At 42.7% G+C, this 18,430-nt stretch overlaps 1 protein-coding gene across 4 annotated transcripts in view; it reads right to left on the reverse strand.

Annotated features, from left to right (window-relative positions):
- Positions 1-2,102: 2,102 nt before the first annotated feature.
- Positions 2,103-18,430, reverse strand: part of LOC488190 (myosin light chain kinase family member 4) — a 109,257-nt gene continuing 92,929 nt past the window's right edge. For all 4 annotated transcript variants that reach the window (XM_038584017.1, XM_038584014.1, XM_038584015.1 and 1 more), the window contains 6 exons: positions 17,731-17,801; positions 16,794-16,922; positions 16,031-16,183; positions 12,912-12,990; positions 8,833-8,905; positions 2,103-6,151 (listed from right to left, as the gene is read on the reverse strand). In XM_038584017.1, the coding sequence (XP_038439945.1) occupies positions 8,858-8,905; positions 12,912-12,990; positions 16,031-16,183; positions 16,794-16,922; positions 17,731-17,801 (480 nt within the window). In that variant the 3' untranslated portion in view covers positions 2,103-6,151; positions 8,833-8,857. The remainder of the gene's footprint in view (positions 6,152-8,832; positions 8,906-12,911; positions 12,991-16,030; positions 16,184-16,793; positions 16,923-17,730; positions 17,802-18,430) is intronic.

The following is an 18,430-nucleotide window of genomic DNA, read 5'->3' on the forward strand; positions in this document are numbered from 1 at the left end:
TGCGGCCGACAGGACAGTGAGCGTTCTCTGTGCACATTCCCATGACGCTGTGCACGCCGTGTTAGTGTGATGGTGCCTCCAGAAAATAGGTCCTAGGGTGCTGGCCTCTTGAGAGAAACCGGGAGGCAGCCCTGTGCCAGGGTAGGTTGGAGCAGCAGGAGGGAGGTGCCCTCACGTGGTGTCCTGCCAGGAGAAGCTACTCTCCCTGATGCGTTGGCTCCTCAACTCCTGTAAGGATACTTGGGAAATCTCTAAAAATAACTGGGTGATATTTGAGGGGGCTCAGAGGCCCTCAGCTCTGCAGTTGTCGCCCTGAGCTAGCTAAATACACATTAGTACCTTTTCTAAGACCCTATTTGTACCCATAGCCACGTCTGGGGAACATAAACTACAAGCTCTCGGAGAAGCCCCATATGAGGAGCAGTAGAAATACGTTACTGAAGGACGAGCATCTTCCTGATGGGTGTGGGTCATGAGGTGGGGTTGGTGTCCCCTTTCAGAGCAAGGAGTGGTCACAGCAAGTGATGAAGTGGGTTTTGGTGCCCTCCCTCTGTCGCCCCATTCACTTTACTTCAGGACAGAGCAAGGAGAAGGGTGGGAAGATGATTGGTTCCTGTGTCTTGAGTCCCAGGCCCTGAAACTCTGGCATTGAAGATTTATTTCTGTAAAAGGGTGGAGCTGTCCACTGGGACCTATATTGTGCCAACAGTGGAGGGTAAAGGAAAACTGTTTCTCATAACATTTCTGATACCGAATGTGTGGATTTTCCCCTCAAATTAAACGATTCTGGCATGAACCGCTTGGAGTTCGCACAGACCTCACAGGTTAACAGCTCAGTCCTACAAGACCACCCCTACTTCAGACACCAGTCACAAGTAGTGGGGCCCAAGGTCACCCACGCTTCTGACGCAACTGCAAATCGAGCCTTCCCATGACTCCTTCCTAAGGCTCAATAATTTGCTACCAAGGCTCATGGAATCCAGGGAAAAACTTTGCTCACTATTACTACTTCATTATAAAAGGCATCATAAAGGATACAAATGAACAGCCAGATGAGAAAGTACATAGGGCAAGGTCTAGAAGCATCCTAAGCACAGGAACTTCTCTCTCTGTGGAGTTTGGGGTAAGCCACTCTCCTGGCACATGGATGTATTCTTGTTCACCAGCCCAGAAATTCTTCAAATCTCTTTGTGTTGGGTTTTTATAGAGGTTCCATTACGTAGGCATGATAGATATAATCACTGGCCATGGGTGATTAACTCAATCCCCGGCTCCTTTCCCCTCCCTAGAGGTGGAGGGGTGAGGCTGAAAGTTCCAAGCCTCTAATCACGTGGTTGGTTCTTCTGGCAACCAGCCCTGTCCTCCAAGGGTCACCTCAGTGGCGTAAACTCAGGTATGGTTGGAAGGGGCTGATCTCGAACAACGAAAGACACCCCCCTCACCCCTGTCGCTCAGGAAATTCCAAGGGTTTTAGGAGCTCTGTGCCAGGAACCAGGGATGAGACCAAATATATAGTTCTTCAAATATCACAATATCACAGGTGACCCATGAGGTTTCCTCACTTTAGAGTAAAAGTCAGAATGCCTCACCTAGAGATCCAAGTGGGAAACAACTGGAGTTCCCAAGAAAGGGACAGGATTGCTTTGTATGTAGGGGCCATCATATTCTGAAATAGTTCAGTAGCAGATTTTCTGAAGCCGACACCTTACAGACACCTCTCTGAATAATATTCATTAAGACACAGTAAAGGGATTGAATTGCTAATTGTCTTGATTTACTAAGCACTGTTCTGGCACTAAATATTTTAAATACTTTACATATATCTCAGTAATATTTTCCATTAATAGGGAAAGAAATCCTAAATCTGTGGGGCTACGTTGCAACCACCATCGTCTTCAAGTGAGAGTGTTGCTTTTCCACCCTGAGGCCACGCAGTCCGTGACTGCTTCTGGAGTCCCAAACAAGTAGTGTGGCATCATGCTTTTAAGGTATTGGATTCTAAATGTCACAGGACTTTAACACATCAGAGCTTATCATAAAGGACAGGGTTTGTAAGTTTGTATTTACCAAGTCCACTTCTTTGAATAATTTAACTCATTAACCAAAGGATAAATAAGGTCCGTGTTTATTCTTCAGTATAATACACATATGTGACTGTTATACATCTTCATAAGGCAAAGAAATACAGCTGAATGAGACTATGTTCAGAAATAAAAAATATACATGACATATGCAATCACCATATTATGAATCCATTTTTATTTCTTATCTACACCCCTAAACCTCATCAAAAGGACTCACTGACATCTATCAGCTGGGACAACTACAAAACACATACAATTCAAGGTAGGAACACTCAGGTATTAGATGTTTTTTGCTCTTTTGAATAAGTGGTTGTTGAGTTATAAGCCTTCATGGAAGGTGAAACTACCCACATAAAGATCACTTATGGAAAGCACACCTGACTAAATGGAGCTCCGAGACGTATGTAGAACTTCTACGGGGAGAAACTATTGACCTCATGCTAGGCAAGGAGGGCGCCTTCATCCAGGACGCAAGCACCTAATAGTCTAATAGTCCAGCTTCAAGCTTCCTTTAGGACAGCAAGCAATTTGCCTTTTGGAAATATCATTTTTATCCCAAAAAGGCTTTAGGGGAGCACTGTGATGGATAAGAAGATGGACTTTAATTCTAACAGAAGAAAAAGAGAAAGAAGCAAAAAAATAAAAAATAAAAATAAAAAAGATAAAGCAAAAGCAAAATAGGCAGCATCATGGCTGTTGAGAAGTGAGCCGCAGTGAAGGCACAGCCTGCACCCACACTGAAATGGCCAGGGAACAGACACCTGCCTCACCCTCTTGGCACACTCGCACAGATGGACTTCCCAAATGAGGTTCCTTCAGCTGGCCTGTCATCCAAACTGAACAAACACATGTATCATGTATGCATCCTGACACCATTTGCCTCATGTCTAGAGTAGGGGTAGTGGGAGCAGAAGGAAGAAGAAAGGAATGAAATCAAGAATAAGACCCTCATTTCCCTAATATCAAATACGTATTTTGATTTTTAAAACACGAAAAAGTTTTGCTATGCTAATATCCTTAGAAACGGTGAAAATGTAGTAATTCACTCATCTTCCAAAACACATTCATGTCAAAGTAGGCCACAACAAAGCAGCATGCCTATTTACATTTTCGAGGAAAGAAAGCAAAATATACCAAGGCAGACTAAAAACAAACATGAGAATTACCCAGTTTCAACCTAGAAATCTTTCCCCAAGGTTAATTCAGGTGAGAATCCTTTGCAGACGTTTCCATGTCACCGACGGGGGCATGAGCTCTCTTCTCCCTGATTGCTAAATAGCAACAGGTTCTGGGGAAGTGTTGGTATCTTACAAATTACAAATGGGGGCATGGTTTTTCTTGACTCCCTCGTGGGGTTTATCTCTCTGCAGGCAGTGGGACGTGCCACATCAGTGCTGAATTCCACCTTTTTCTAAAGAAAGGGCTACTCCTAATGCAAGCGACTTGAAGCCATAAGGCCCATTAGGAGGGTGGAGGAGCAATGCAGGCTATCCAGTCCTGATGACTTCCTGGAAAAGTTAATCACAATAGCCCTCGTCTAGCCAGACTCGGCTTCTCTGGTCCATGCTTGCATCTGGCTGGATTCCTCCGCTGTGCAAAGCCCTCTTTCCCATCAGAGTGGCAATCGACCAAGTTAGCAGTCCTCGCTGGAGCAGCCCCACATGGGTGTGGAGGGAGGGAACAGGATGAGCAGGAGACCGAAATGCTCCCATTTCGCTGTAACTCTAGACTGTAATAATCAACTCTGCAATGCAAACTATCCTCAGCTCTCACATAAAAGGCGCCCTGCTGGCATGGGGATGCCTCCCCATCCAAATGTGGAAATTTAACTCCAAATTCAAAGGAGACCCGTTTTGAAAGTAGAGTCTCCTTTCTAAACCAGTTTTAAAAAGAAATCACACCCACTGACTGCAGGGTGATTAGTGGATTAATCTGACAAAGCTATCATTCCTTCATCGGCCTAAGCTGCCTCTCCCATGTGTGTTGGGGTCTGGTAAACGTTTCTCTGCCAACGTGAGTCAGAATGGGAGCTGATGCAAAAGACCTCCTGCTCTATCTGGTAGAGATTCCACACCGCAGGATAGAAAACGCCCTTCCATGAGGGGTTTCAAATCAGACCCTTGCGTCTTATTTAGCATTTGAGTGAATGCCAGCTCTCTGCGGTCTGAGTATTAATGCATGCACTGGCTTGTATTTTTCCAGACTCGATGAATACCATCAGCTAAAGATAGCACAGTAATAGAACACTTCAGTCACAGGGCTTTGTTGTGTGTGTGTGTGTGTTTTTTTATATGTGTGTTTTTTTTAAGGAAACCAAATTAAACATTTTAAGCATAGTCACATAACAGGAACAGGAGAAAACCAACCTTGGATAAATGCATAGGCCAAAGGAAAAAAGAAATGCATCATAATGTAAGAGCAAAGCTAGAAAGGGGTCAGTTTTATAGCTAGCATGACCGCTAAATTGGCATGTGGTCTGAACTAAATTACACATTTTCTTCTGTCTCTACTTCCCTTTTACCTTGCACATGAGAATAAGAACATTGCACATACAGTTCTTCACGGGCATGCCAGAAGGATCCACTAGGCGGGTCTGAGCAATAATGGAGAAAAGCCATGCCAATTCAAACTGCCCTCCCTAATACGGCCATGAAGGCATTCTCCTTACCTGTCACTGCTACTGTGACTGCCCCAGCCTCGAGTCATTTACAGCCAAAAATAAAGACATTCTTACAGTTAATCTTAACACAGGAGTTATTTGGAAATGGGAAATAGGAGGAAAGCTAAAGAAGCTGAATGGTGAGTGTGGTGCTCGAGGTGTGACAGGAGTTTAGTGTGGCTTTGCACGGCCCCTTCTTCATAAAGAAAGGACACACACGTTTCACTCTTGAGACGCCCTGTGCCTTTCTGTGCTACATATGGTAGGACTCATCTCCATTATTAGAAATCTGTAATGAAATGGCGCATGAGCTCAGGAACAAGAAGAAGCTTCCAACTGGAAGTCATCCTCATATCCAAGGGGTAAGCAGGAGTGTCCTCCTCACCTCCCGGTTTCTGAATGTTCCTCTCTTCACAACCACTGAGCCATGCAAGACTATGCAGAGGTGAGATGGTTGGTCTTCAAAAATGTTGGAGTTGACCCAGAAACCTGAACGCTATTTCCAAAATCATTTCAACACCGGAGGCGAAGGGCCGCCCTGCCTTAGGATGCTCATGACCCATCGCTCGTTGACATCGCAGCTCGGGCCAAGCCCTCGAGACTGTTACCATCGTCCCAAAGGTCGTAATTCTAGGACTAACTGTCAGCAGACACCTCTTGCTCCACTTGTGAAAACTAGTGCACTTCTTGCACGTGAATGTTCAATCAGAAGAGAGCGGGGCTGCCTTGTGAAGTGCACGTCACTCATTTGAAAGTAGACTCGCTGCTCGGAAGAAACGGATGAACTGGGAGAAAAGTTCAGAATAAGTGGAAGGTAGGATGCCTGATGCCTCTTGCCTCGGGATTCAAAAACAGCTTGAGTTCCAGAAAGCAAATTATTTATCAATTGGATTCACCTGATTTCAGACCCAATCAAAATAATGAAGTCCAAGAAACCAAGTGTTCAAGGGTGCAAAAGACAGAATTTTCTTCTGGCAATATGGTCACCTCTTTGAAAGGCATAGTTTAAGGACCGAAAGCAGTTTTCTGCCTCTAAATGTATCCTCCTCCAGGTTTAAATGTCTCAAAGACATCTTCAGTCCGATTGCTCTAGTAGCTGAGGATGAGCAAGAATAATGCGTCCCTCATCCCAGTGACTAAAATCAAAAGCATTGGAAACTCAAGATGTCAGGGAAACATCTTCCCAAATGTGGACTATCACGGGGTGTAGGGATGTGAGCAAAGGGTTCCGGGGCTTGTCTGCATCCCCGGGACACGACACTAGGCATCGGCCTTAAGCAGGCGCTCGGAGTTCAAGTGCAGCGGCTCCCCCACCCCCATCGCCACCCGTCATCATTGGGGTCAAGGCATCAGAACTGCTGATTTTTCCAAAAATCTTCCCAAAGCAGCAGCAACCGCAGCAGTTTTCCTGCAAAGCAAACAAAATATGACTCTTGTTAATTCAGCAGGGCTTTTAAAATTGTAATTAGTTGGTTGTGCCCCTTAGGAAAACCACACATGATTTTTTATAATGCATGTGTGCATGTGAGAGAGGGAGGGAAAAAAAAAAAAAAGAGAAACCCCTTGCAGGATTCCACTGCTTACCAAAGTTGGGTTTTGTGTGTGTGTGTTTTTTTAAGTTTATGCAAGATATTTTTGCACTATTTGCAACATCGAAGGACAAGGCCGCTTTGTTTCATGGGAAGCACGGCCAGCTCCGAGAGCTCCCCACCGCGCCGTCCATCCTGTCCGCCTGACCCCGCATCAAAGTGACATGGACACCGAAGATCTTGCATGGGAATGTTTTTATTTGCTTTAGGACCACGTGTGGCATGGGCCCGCATGCGGCTTGCTGCCCTACGTCACTCCCATGGATCTGAGGAGGAAGCCTAAATTCATATTTCACAGGTTGGCAAAAGATGCAACAGAAGCACAAAACGAAATGCCACCAGGTCGGTTTTTAGAGTGTTTCCTCAACGCATCAAAAAACCTCTAACAAATTATAGGAGATTTATATGCCTCAATTTACATTGTGGATCCTGCCTTATTCATAGGGCCTGGAAGTCATTTTTTTTTCCGCAGGAATAATCTTCAACCACCAGATTTTAAAAATCAATATTATCACAAAGTTGGTTTTACTCATAACAGAGCTTGCCAAAAACCCCATCTTATCCTGGCAGGAAATACTATAAAAAATGATTTAAAAGAAATTCTTCCCAAATGAGGCTACTCTCAGAGTTAATATCTTAAACTTACATTTTAATTTGGAAAAAAAAAAAAAAGTGAAAAAGTAAACTAGGAAAGACCCACATCCCATGGGCCTAAAACAACTCTTCCCCGGCCTGCAGGGCAACCAAGGTGAATTTCTGTGGCTAACTGGAGCTGGAGGGACCCAGGAGAGGAAGGCAGCCAGCCCAAGTGACCATCAGGAGACAGGCCCGACCATGCTCACAGAAAGGTCTCATCAAGCAATTGCAACAAAAATGGTGTCTAACCGCGCCAGTGTGACCAGCTCCCGTATCTTTGTCCTCTGCATAACTGTCACTGCTTGGGCTGCCACCGTCCTCCATTGCGTTGGGCTCAAGGCTCCAACATGACATGGAAGGACTCCACCACCGCCTCCCACTGTCATTCCCTCCTCACTCTTTTCCTGCCAGACCCCGGCCACAGGCCTGCCTTGCAATGTGACCTCCTGTCACCCAATGAATTCATTCCTACTGGGCCTCCAAAGTGACTCCAGTGCTCATGGTGGGAATGTAGTTTGTGGCGAACCCTCGAGGTTTGTGGTCACTGTGGATGAAACTGGGAGGGAGAGCTGCCCGGGGACTCTGGTGCCCACCACTCACAGTGAAGGCCAGGCTGCACCTCAGCCAGCCCGACGACCCAGGCCGGGGAGCATGGAGAGTCCTTTCCTTCTCCACATTGTCACAAGACCTAAAGCTTTCTTCCTCAACTTTCTCCAAAGCTTCAGTGTCCTTGCTATCACTGATACATGAGAATGGTCTTGGTAAGTAGGAAACCCAAGGCTTTCTGTTTCATAGATTTCTAGAGAAGTGACCTGTACACCAAAGGCTGAATACTTGCCTAACTCTGGTCTGTGACTTTTGCTATGATTCGTTGATATATTTCTGGTTGATCTTATTCTACAAGAGATTCAAGGCAAGATTCTTACAAGAATATACAGGCAAACAGACAAACAAAAACCTTGGGACCAGAATAAATACCAATCAGAATAAAAGAGTAAGACCAGTGAGCAGCAAGAACAATAGACTCATACGTCTTACACATCTGTTAAAATTGAGTTGCAACAATGGCTGTGGACTTACTTCCCCAAATTAGAGAATTGACCTGCTGGAGGTTAAATGAGCCCCCAATTGGGACATAGATGTTGGGATTTCTAAAAGTCCTCTGTAATAAATACACTGCCTTAGGCTTCTCCTTTAGGGCATAAATTAAGCCAGCTTATTGATACAATCAAAGGTATTCATATGTAGAACTATTGTCTTAAGAATTCTGACAAAATTCTAAGCAGGGTAGAGGCTTTGTATGAAGTGGTGGCTCCTCCAGGTCCAAGAGTGGGCCAATACCAGGAGGCAGCTCAGGGAAGAAAAATAAGCTTGGGCTTTAAAAATCAGAGATACCTGATATTAGCGGCATAGCTTTGAGGGAGTTATTTAGTCTGTGAGTCCCTGAGATTGGTTTCCCATTAATAAAAAAACAAAAACAATGAATACTTCCTCTGATCCCACACAACTATGAGGACTACCATAAACTGTCCTGTTCAATTATTGGCACCAACTGAGCTAATTATTGACTACCTCCTATGTGCCAGGCCCTGGTCTCCAGGCTTAGTTTGGATTATCTTGTGGAGCCACTCAACAAGCGTAGGAAGTAAGACTATCCCCAACCCACAAATCATCAGGAAACAGGTTTTTGTGCTAGAAAATGGCAGATCCAGGTTGCACACAGAGCAGTCTAAAATCAAGGCCCTCCCTCTCACCAGAAACACCACCCTGCATCCCGCATAGTCAGTGCAACACACATTTAACTTATTTCTTGATCTTTAAAGGCTTGCACAAACATCTCCTTAGGAAAAGACCCAAGACAAACCTTTCAAATGGGTGCCTTCCATGGACTATTTGGTCACAAGGTCCTTTGCATTCGAGCAGCAATTCTTCTTCCTCTGGGGAAATCAAAAGATATGTGGAGAAGGATTAGAACTTTTTTTTTTTTTAAATCATTTCATTCCTAACTTCTGATGTGAGAACACCTGAAGAGTTAATAACTTGCTACTGAATAGAAAATGCTCTTAGAGAATGTTCTAGAAGCCTACATTGTACATGACCCCCTGACAGATACATTGACCCACCTTTAGGATCCAGCTCAAGCATTCCCCCACTTTCTTATATCATCACTAACTTTCCTCTCAGAGTTAGAGAGCTTGGCATCTGATGACACCTCATTTTTACATACGTGTGTTTTGCCAAAACTCACTTCCACAGACATTCATGTTGACAAAACACAAGAATCAAGACTGAGATCAGGTGAGGACAAAGATGAATCAGATACAACTTTTGCTTCTTCCAAAAGTTTTTGAGTTATTTAAGTGCCACAGGAGAGGTTCAAGAAGTTGGAGAAAGCACCTCCACTTTGGGGATTGGGAAGGACCATCTTAAGGGAGGTGGGATTTAAAGTAGGTCTCACGCACTTGCTAGGATTTGGGCTGGTCTGGAAGCAGTAGCGGAGACAGGACTAGACACCGGGATCGGGGCGTGTCGGGGCTCGCCTGGGACGCTGGCTGTGTTTGTTCGGTGTGCACAATGGGGAACACTTGAAGGATTTTTGGTGAGGAAGTACTATGATCAGAGTTGTTACGAATGAAGTAATCATTTGGTGAATTAGAGAAGAGATGGGCAGAGGTGTAATATCAGATCCTAAGGTATTTTATTAGTTCTGTAAATTGGAAAAAGGGCATGCGCTAAGGTCATAATTCTGGAAATGTGAAGGAAAGGTAGAGGCTTATTAGTTCTGGCAGAAAAGAAACAATGTCAGAGTTGTTCAGTTTTCCTTCCTCCAGGCCCAAAGCATTTATTAAGTCTGCAGTAGGTGCTTGATGAGTTCTAACAGATTGGTAATTTGGGAATGCTTTGTTCCACTCCAGCTGAGAGCTGTTTCTGATGGAAGATGGGTTATGTATGGACGGTTGGAAATGTAAGAACATAATACAGAAGGCAGAGAGCTACAGGGCTTTAACTCCTGGGGGAAAAAAATCCTTCTTAAATTTACTGACTGATTATAGGCAGGCTTAGTGGTTAAGAAATGCTAAGTGCTTTTAAGCATGAAATAATTAAAAGAGATAAGTAAAAGTCTAGGAAAGACTTTTAAAACAGAAGTTAGATTTAAATAGTAAATAGCTAGGGATAAGACTAAAATTTTGAACATAAATTTAAATTCTGATTTTATGGGACATATCAGAACCAAAATTATGCCAAAAATGAATCTTCAGGAAAAATCTAGTCTTAATATTTGCTTTAAAAATAAAACACATTAAGCCTAAATACTGGCATTCAGTAACACCAAAATTGTACAGTACATAAAGAGTTCTGGAAACATCATCAGGTCCCCTTGGCCCAGAAGCCCATTATCCAGCAGGATAGCGGAGCGGCGAAGCTTTGCTCAGACTCCAGAGCCTGCCTGTCTACACTGGGATGCTAGCTCCATCACCTTCACCTGGTGGGATCCTATACAAATACTTAGCCCTGTCCTCTGTTTCCTCATCTATAGGAGGAAAATAACAGTACCCGTTTCAGAAAACTGGTATGGGGATTAAAAAAATTAATTTTTGTAAAGCAGTTAGACCAGTGCCTGGCCTAGTCCCATACAATTATAACTTTAACGATAACTAACTAGATTTCTACAATGGAATTTATTTTTTTCAAATCCTCATCATTCCTGAAATATCTTTTCTCCCAGGTACCAACAGTTGGATGGAATAACAAAAAGGTGATTTTTTGTTGTTGTTATGTGGTTTAAAAAATATTTTAAGCCCTTTTAAACTGTATAATGTCATTATTTATCTGCCGTGGTTTCCATATTGTCCTACCACGTCAAAGTGTATTTGGATACCAATAAGCTTGGATAAAAATACATTGGTGGAAAATTGGCCCAAAATAGGTTGGTAACCCTAATAAGCAGTTTATGTAGTCTGGGTGAGGTACCAACTAGGTAAAAAGTCTATTTTTACTTGACATCAGTACCAATTATCAAGGAAAGGTATATTCAGACACAAATAAAACTTAGTACTGATGCTGAATTTAGAAGTAAAGTTAATTTCAATAAAAACTGGATGTGGAAAAAATGAGTACCTGAAGCATAGTCATTCCAAGGTTTGTTGGTCAGTGAAAAAGCTCCATTCCAAAACCCCGGGGAGTAGGGAGGATGCGGAGTAGAGATGGAGGAAATGAAAGTGTATCAAATGCATAGGACTCCAGGGCAGGCGTCTTAACCGATGCTCAAGTCAGACCTTTCCCAATGAGGCCCAAAGGCAGAGGTTACTTACTGCTGCTCTATACCTCTTGGCCAGTTAAACATCCTAAATGTTTAGTTGAGTTACTTAAATGTTACACTTTGGTTCTGAATTATTTGGATAATTCATACGGAGGTGGGTAGAGAAAGTCTGGAGGAGGCTGTTGTAGTAATTCAGAGGAGAGGTGTCATGTGCCAGGACAACGAAGGGGATGGAGAAGGTTAGAGGGATTCTAGAAGTAATTAGGGAAAATAATGTACAGAACTTGGAGATACTTTACACATGAGATGGGAGGATTGAAGGGAGGGAGGAAACATCAAAGCTGGGGGGTGTTGGGGGGTGCCTGGTTTAGGCCGCTTAGTGGGGGCTGTTCTGGGAGGATGGTGAGGGACCAGGGGAGGTGGGGAAGATGCGTTCAGTCCGGTTTAGGACTGCAGAGGTCCAAATGGAGATGTCAGATACACAGGAGGTGTACGGATCTGAAGCTTAGGAAAGGAATCTGTGCCGAGGGGACAGATGGGCTGCCAGGCACAAGTGGCAATTAAACCAATAAAAGTAGATTAGGGATTTTATTGTACAAAGTTAACACAGAGTGTGGGCTTCATTTTTGTCAACAAGGACTCAGGAAAAAAGGGAAAACAAAGAGAGAGAAAGAGAGAGAGAGGGAGGCAAACCAGGAAACAGACTCTTAGTGATAGACAACAAACTGAGGGTTGATCCAGGGAGGCGGGCGGGGGTGGGCTAGACGCGGGATGGGCAGGAAGGAGGGTGCTTGTGCTGAGCACTGGGTATTGCATGAAAGTGATGAACTACTAAGTCCTACACCCGAAGCTAAGATTACGCTGTATGTTAAGTAACTTGAATTTAAATAGAAACTTGAAAAAAAAAACGATTAAAAAAAAAAAAACCACAAGTACTCAGGGCATCTTCATTCAGTCTTTGGTAATAGTGTCCTTCACATATATTTATATTATGATCTGGATCAACCTGAGTATTACAGTGTTTTGGTGCACAGACTGGACTGGAGGTAAGCATAACGGTTAAAATTCTGAGTTCTGGGGACACCTGAGTGGCTCAGTGGTTGAGCATCTGCCTTCGGCTCAGGTTGTGACCCCGGAGTCCTGGGATCAAGTCCCACGTCGGGGTCACTGCAAGGAGCCTGCTTCTCCCTCTGCCTGTGTCTCTGCCTCTGTGTGTGTGTGTCTCTCGTGAATAAAAAAAATAATATCTTTTAAAAAAAAATTCTGAGTTCTGTTTTAAGGAGGCATATTTATCCTGAATGTAAGGTAACCTATGTTCACCAAAATGTTGTATGTTTATGTATCCTAGACTACAGTGTGTGTGTGTGTGTGTGTGTGTGTGTGTGTGTGTATAGTACGGGGATGTAATTTATTTTATAATGGGTACAATGATTGAATAATATAATAAATAGTTATGCTGAAAATAATATCTCCTAAACAACATACGAAGCATTTATTTTTTTAAAAACCCACACAAAAAAAGCATTTTAAGCAATTCAACACTAGCACTAGCACAAGATTGAAGGCTGTGAGAGATGGAAGTAGACAGGACCCCGTATGAGGCTAAGAAGCTTCTAGTCTCTTATCATCAAAAGACTAAGGTCAGCTAGGAAAGGAAAGGAAAAGCAACAGGCCTTGGTTACCTGTGTGGTGAGTCTTGAGTGGAGCTTGTGGTCTGACAGCCAAGGATGCTTGAGCGCTTCGCTTGCACTTATTCTCCAACTAAAGGGAAATTCAGAGAGCTGTTAGCAAAGACACACCAAGGAGGCCTGAATCTGTCATTCACCTCAGCTCTGGCCATTGTCTTTAGGAGACCAGATGGCCAAATGTCACCTGCTATCTTTTCTAGAACTATCCTGGATGGTTGTAGGTTACCACCAAATCAAGTCGGGGTAACAACAGCAGTAAGACAAGTGAGGCAAGTAATTCAAAATTCTTGTTCCTAATTGAACATCTACTTTCCAATACAAGTAACCATTTCTTTCATGCAATGTTTGAGCTTCATGAATTGAACCTCTATCCATCAGTGGGAAAACAAATGTTTACTTACTATCGCAAGAGCAAAATGCTACAATGATTCTTGATAATCACAAAGGTGATTTATATATTAAAATGCTTGAATAATATGTATCACTAACTTTTCAATTGAGAAATTCTGGGGGCGTCTGGGTGGCTCAGTTGGTTAAGCGCCCAACTCTTGGTTTTGGTGCAGGTCATGATCTCAGGGTCATGAGACTGTAACATGCAAACATAGAGTTTGTTTGGGATTCTCCTTCCCTCTCCCTCTGCTTCTCCCACTCATTCTCTCTCTCTCAAATTAAATTAATAAATCTTTAAAAAAAATTTTGAAAACTTAAATAGATGAAGAGTTAATATAAGTATGGAGAGAGAGTACATTAGATACCTTTACAAAGGAACTATATCCTTTTGAGCCAGCAAATGTTTATAAAATTTAAAAAATAACAGGAGAATTATAAAGATTATATAATATTCTAATTTCAAGTTTTGTAAACTTATCTTGAGTGCTAACGTTTAACACATTAAACCAAATAACCTTTCAAAATAAAAACTCTAAGTGAGCACAACAATCTGGAATCTATTTCTGAAACAGTATCAAGAAAGTAGTTTCCAACAGTCATGGAATTTCGGTTTGCAGATTGCTTCAGTAAAATTGCTTCGTCAGATACCAAATATTTAAGTATGAGACTCGAAGAGACGATAACTCTTTAATCCATGAAGGAAGGTTTAAGAACTTGGTGACAACATCATCATTAGTGAGATTTTAAGCAGGCAGGTATAATTTTTAAAAAACTCGTGACCTCTACCAACCTCAGATGGAAGTGCCATTTTGTTCTGTATTGGACCCCTAGAAGCATTTCAATAGCTGACAGTGCCAAAAAATTATTATTTCTGCCCTATAGTAATGCAAACTTCTGAAAGTTGACTATTAAAAAGTTAGCAATAACATAGTACTAATAATTAAATTTTTAATGCAATTTCATGTTTATTTTGTACCCAGAAATACATTCTATGAGAGTGGTGTCAGGTGTTGGCCTTAGTTTCAGCCAACTATTGATTTGAATACTCAGGCAGGTGTCACTCTGCCCAAATGTGTAACTAGCCTTCCGAAGGTGTCGCCCAGACCAAAGGAAAGGGCAGGGCCTGGCACTGGAGGCCAACGGGCATGGTTCTGACTCTGCCTTGTGCTCTGCAACTACTTCACTGCTCTCAGCCCCTGTTTCCTCATTTAATTCAATCATATAACACATAAAAGTTTATTTGTCAAATAGATTCGCAGTAAATGTAGAGCTCACCCACCAACAATTTGATAGAATTGACATTTTTCCATCTGTTCACTGCCTGGTGTTCAGTGACATACAAATAATAATCATAATAGTAACATCAGCCATTGTGACTTCCCATTAAAGATCAAACCCATGTCTGCATGTCTGTGCAGTGCCCCCTCCTCAGACTGACACCCCCAGCCTGGCTAAGTCCTCCTTACCTCCTAGGACCCAGTCCTGACTGACCCTTTTCAATAAATTCTATCTGCATTAACTGCATTGCATTATATCTTTTTAATAAATATCTATCTCTTCTCCTAGATCATGGGTTCCCTAAAGGCAGGGATTGGACTTTACACAACTGTTCTCGATGCCCCAGACACGTTTCTTGGCAATTGTAGATAAAGCACCTCCTTTGTATCAGGCACTGCTCTAGCCTCATGCTGCTTCTTTAACCCCCAACTTCCAAGTACACCCTCCTATCTATTCAAGGTCATGTTTGTTAATAACTTAACAACCATAAAGATGATAAAACAATGAAGCAAGTAGAAAATCCTAAATGGTATTTACCATTCTTATGTTTTAGATATAAAACCATCTGAAACAGTGTTTTTGCCCCTGCCTGTAATTCTAAAATGTAAGCCCCCTATGTTTCAAGGTCATTCTTCTTTATCTGCTGAAAATTTTTTTTTAAGATTTCATTTATTTATCTGAGAGAGACGGCACAGGCAGGGGAGAGGGAGCGGGAGAAGCAGACTCTGCACTGAGCAGGGAGCCCGATGCAGGGCTTGATCCCAGAACCCTGAGCTGAAGGCAGACACTGAACAGACTGAGCCACCCAGGTGCTCCCATCTGCTGAATTTTGAATTAATGTGGTTTTACAATGAAAGAAAGTAGAAGGCCATGTAATATGGAAGAGATAAATGTGCAGCCTTAGTGGAAGGTTGACATGTTCGACTCTCAGTTCTGCATTGACCAGCCGTATGACCTTGGGCATACTATTTAGAATCTCATCCATAAAATAGTAATGATAATTCCCACCTTCTGGAGATGGATGGGGATTAAAAGCCAGGCCTATGAAGCATGTGGCATAGTCTGGCCCACTGTTGGTTCTCAAGTGACATGATAGTTAAGTGTCCAGCTACACAGAGACGGATATGTGCTTCAGAGATGTGAAAGGGGTTATGGAAATAACTTATCCCACACCCTTCATTTTGAGGCCCAGCAAGAGGCCCTAATTGCTGGAGCCTTATTGCAAAAGGCAGAAGGAAGGAAGATTTTATAGCCCCTTTCAAGTCTCATGACCAAACCAATCCCTGATCTACATAAACAAAGTCAAGAGCATCAAACGCCTTCCAACTTTGCTTGGACAGTGGAGATGTCACTAACGGAATTCGGGAATGATTTACATGAATTGTGGTAGCCTATGCTCCCCCATTTCTCTACTTCTTCCAGAGCCCAGAACAAACTTGGGTTACCTCTTCTCCTTAATCAGAAGCTTGGAGATAAACTCCCTGGCCTCCTCGGAGATGTCCTGAAACTCTTCATCCTCTAAGTCCCACCTGCAGGCCAGGATGTTGTTCAGGGTCTCAGCATCGTTATCACCCAGGAAGGGGGACAAACCACTAAGCCTGTAAGACACAGGATCCAGAGTGAGTCTTGTTTAAATAGCTTCAAACCCTTTACAAATAGGTTGCTTTTTCTTGGTTTGTCGTTTAAAACTGAGAGAAGGCGAATAACCTGATAATTAAACATAATTTTCCAATGTATTTTTGCAATCAAGAAAATGCCGCACTCCCCCACCCCGGCCCCTAATTAAACACCTGCAGCTCTGGGGTGAGCAGCCACACTGAAATATGAATCTCTAAGGATAGCACAACTTCCTTTTTAAAGCGTTTACCGCTGCTAAAGTCTGCCCCACATTCAGATGGCAAAGGCAAACACCAACGTGTCACCCTTGAGGAGTAAGGCTAGCAGTAGTCATTTAGGAGATAGGACGCAAGTTGCTTTTTAATTACATTTAAGGTATTAAGTGGAGTCCTAAGAGTTAGAGGGGTTACAAGTAGACATACATTTACTTTTTCTAGTGATGCAAGGGGAAGAATTTATGTCTTTCACCCACAGGATTCACAGAGCCTAGAAAGTGACTCAATATGGCAGGCCATTATTTATTTTTTAAAAGACCTACATTGGGCTATTTTTCCTATCTGCAAGTGTCAGAGAGACTGGAGATCTGCTTACAGCATATAGGCAATGACGCCCACACTCCACATGTCAGTGGGAAAGGAAACAAAATCATAGTTCACGACTTCAGGGGCAAGGAATTCTGGAGTTCCAAAGTTCACCTTCAGCTTCTCTCTGGGTTTGTATCTGAAATTCAAGGGACAAAGTGGAGAGATGGAGAGGGTCGGTCAAAAAGCAACAATCGTAGAAACTGCAAAGATGTAGTCTATAAGACAGAAATAACTTCAGCCACACAGGAAATTTTAAATACACAGGCTTTAGAGGAAATCGCGTATTTAGTCACAAGTTAAAAACTTGTGAAGGAGTCAGGAGTTTAAGAGTCACAATTCATACTGTAAAACCTTAATAATCTGAAACAGTGGTGGAGGAAGCCAGTGAGAATAACTAGAAACACTGAATTACAGAACACAATGAAAGGAAAACTGACACAACCTTTGCCATGTCGATGGCTTGAATATACCCATATTAATGAGTAAATGAAATGCAATAATTTGCATCCTTTCAAATTCTCCATTAATATTATATGTGCTGAGGCCCACATATAAACTCTGTTCACGTAAGAAGCTTATATGTACCGGAACACTTAGCAACCTTGTTGACACTCTTCGTTTTTTTAAAGTAAATCTTCTCTTTACAAACAGAACAAATACACAAGACTAAGACAAACTTAGAAATTCTAAGCTAATGTCTCCAAATTTCATAACCTCACTGTATTAGATTTTAAGTTTTCTGATGTTTTATTGGATACACTTGTAGAAGCCTCTAAACATTCCAATTCCAAAGTCAGCAAGGTAAGGCTGGGATATAATTTTTGTCAAGTTAGTTCTAAATGAGAGTCTGAAGCCAAAGAGGTGTATCAGATTTATCTTTGCAAAGAAAGAGCACCATCCTGCTCCCTGCCTCCGTTCATATACCTATGCCCAAACACACATACCTTCTGGCCAATCCAAAATCAATAATTTTTATTTGCTTAGCATCCCGATTCACACACAGGATATTCTCAGGCTGCCAGGAGAAAGAGACACATTAGCAATGAAAACAACCATCATTCACTCAAATTGTCCTCGAACCACAACTAAAAATACAACGATGCTCAGGAAAAACATATCAGGCCTTTCACTTTGGGTCTGGCTTGTCTGTGTGGGTATTTTCTCCTTTAATTTTGTGGTGGATGAGGTTGTGGGTACCCTGCCAACCTTGCATTACCCTGCCTGTCCCTCTCTCTGGTTCTCCAGTGTACCATAATGCGTGAGTTCAGGCAGAGGCCTCTCCGAGGGAAGAAAGACAAGGAGGCTGCTTCAGGGCCTTCCAAACAGACCGGTGGAGGCGGTCTCAGACTTGACGTGTGCCCCCCCCTAAAATTATTAAGTATGAATTTCCCCTTCATGGAGGAATATCTTTCCCGAGGATTTATGAGCTCCAGGAGAAATGGCCTGATTCATTTGAACAGCCACACTGAGTACACAATATAATGTGGATACTCGTGACCTCCAGATTTTCCCTTTGCGCTTAGGCTATGGGAAAGTCCTGTGTAAAGGGAAGACATCCCCCTCGTTCATTCTTCATGCTCAGCAATTCCAAAGTTTCGCTGAGTGTGTTTCCAGTGCCCAAACCCTTGACTAAGTGTTCCCTTG

This window comes from Canis lupus, chromosome 35, assembly GCF_011100685.1.
Source record: "Canis lupus familiaris isolate Mischka breed German Shepherd chromosome 35, alternate assembly UU_Cfam_GSD_1.0, whole genome shotgun sequence".
Classification (NCBI taxonomy): domain Eukaryota; kingdom Metazoa; phylum Chordata; class Mammalia; order Carnivora; family Canidae; genus Canis; species Canis lupus.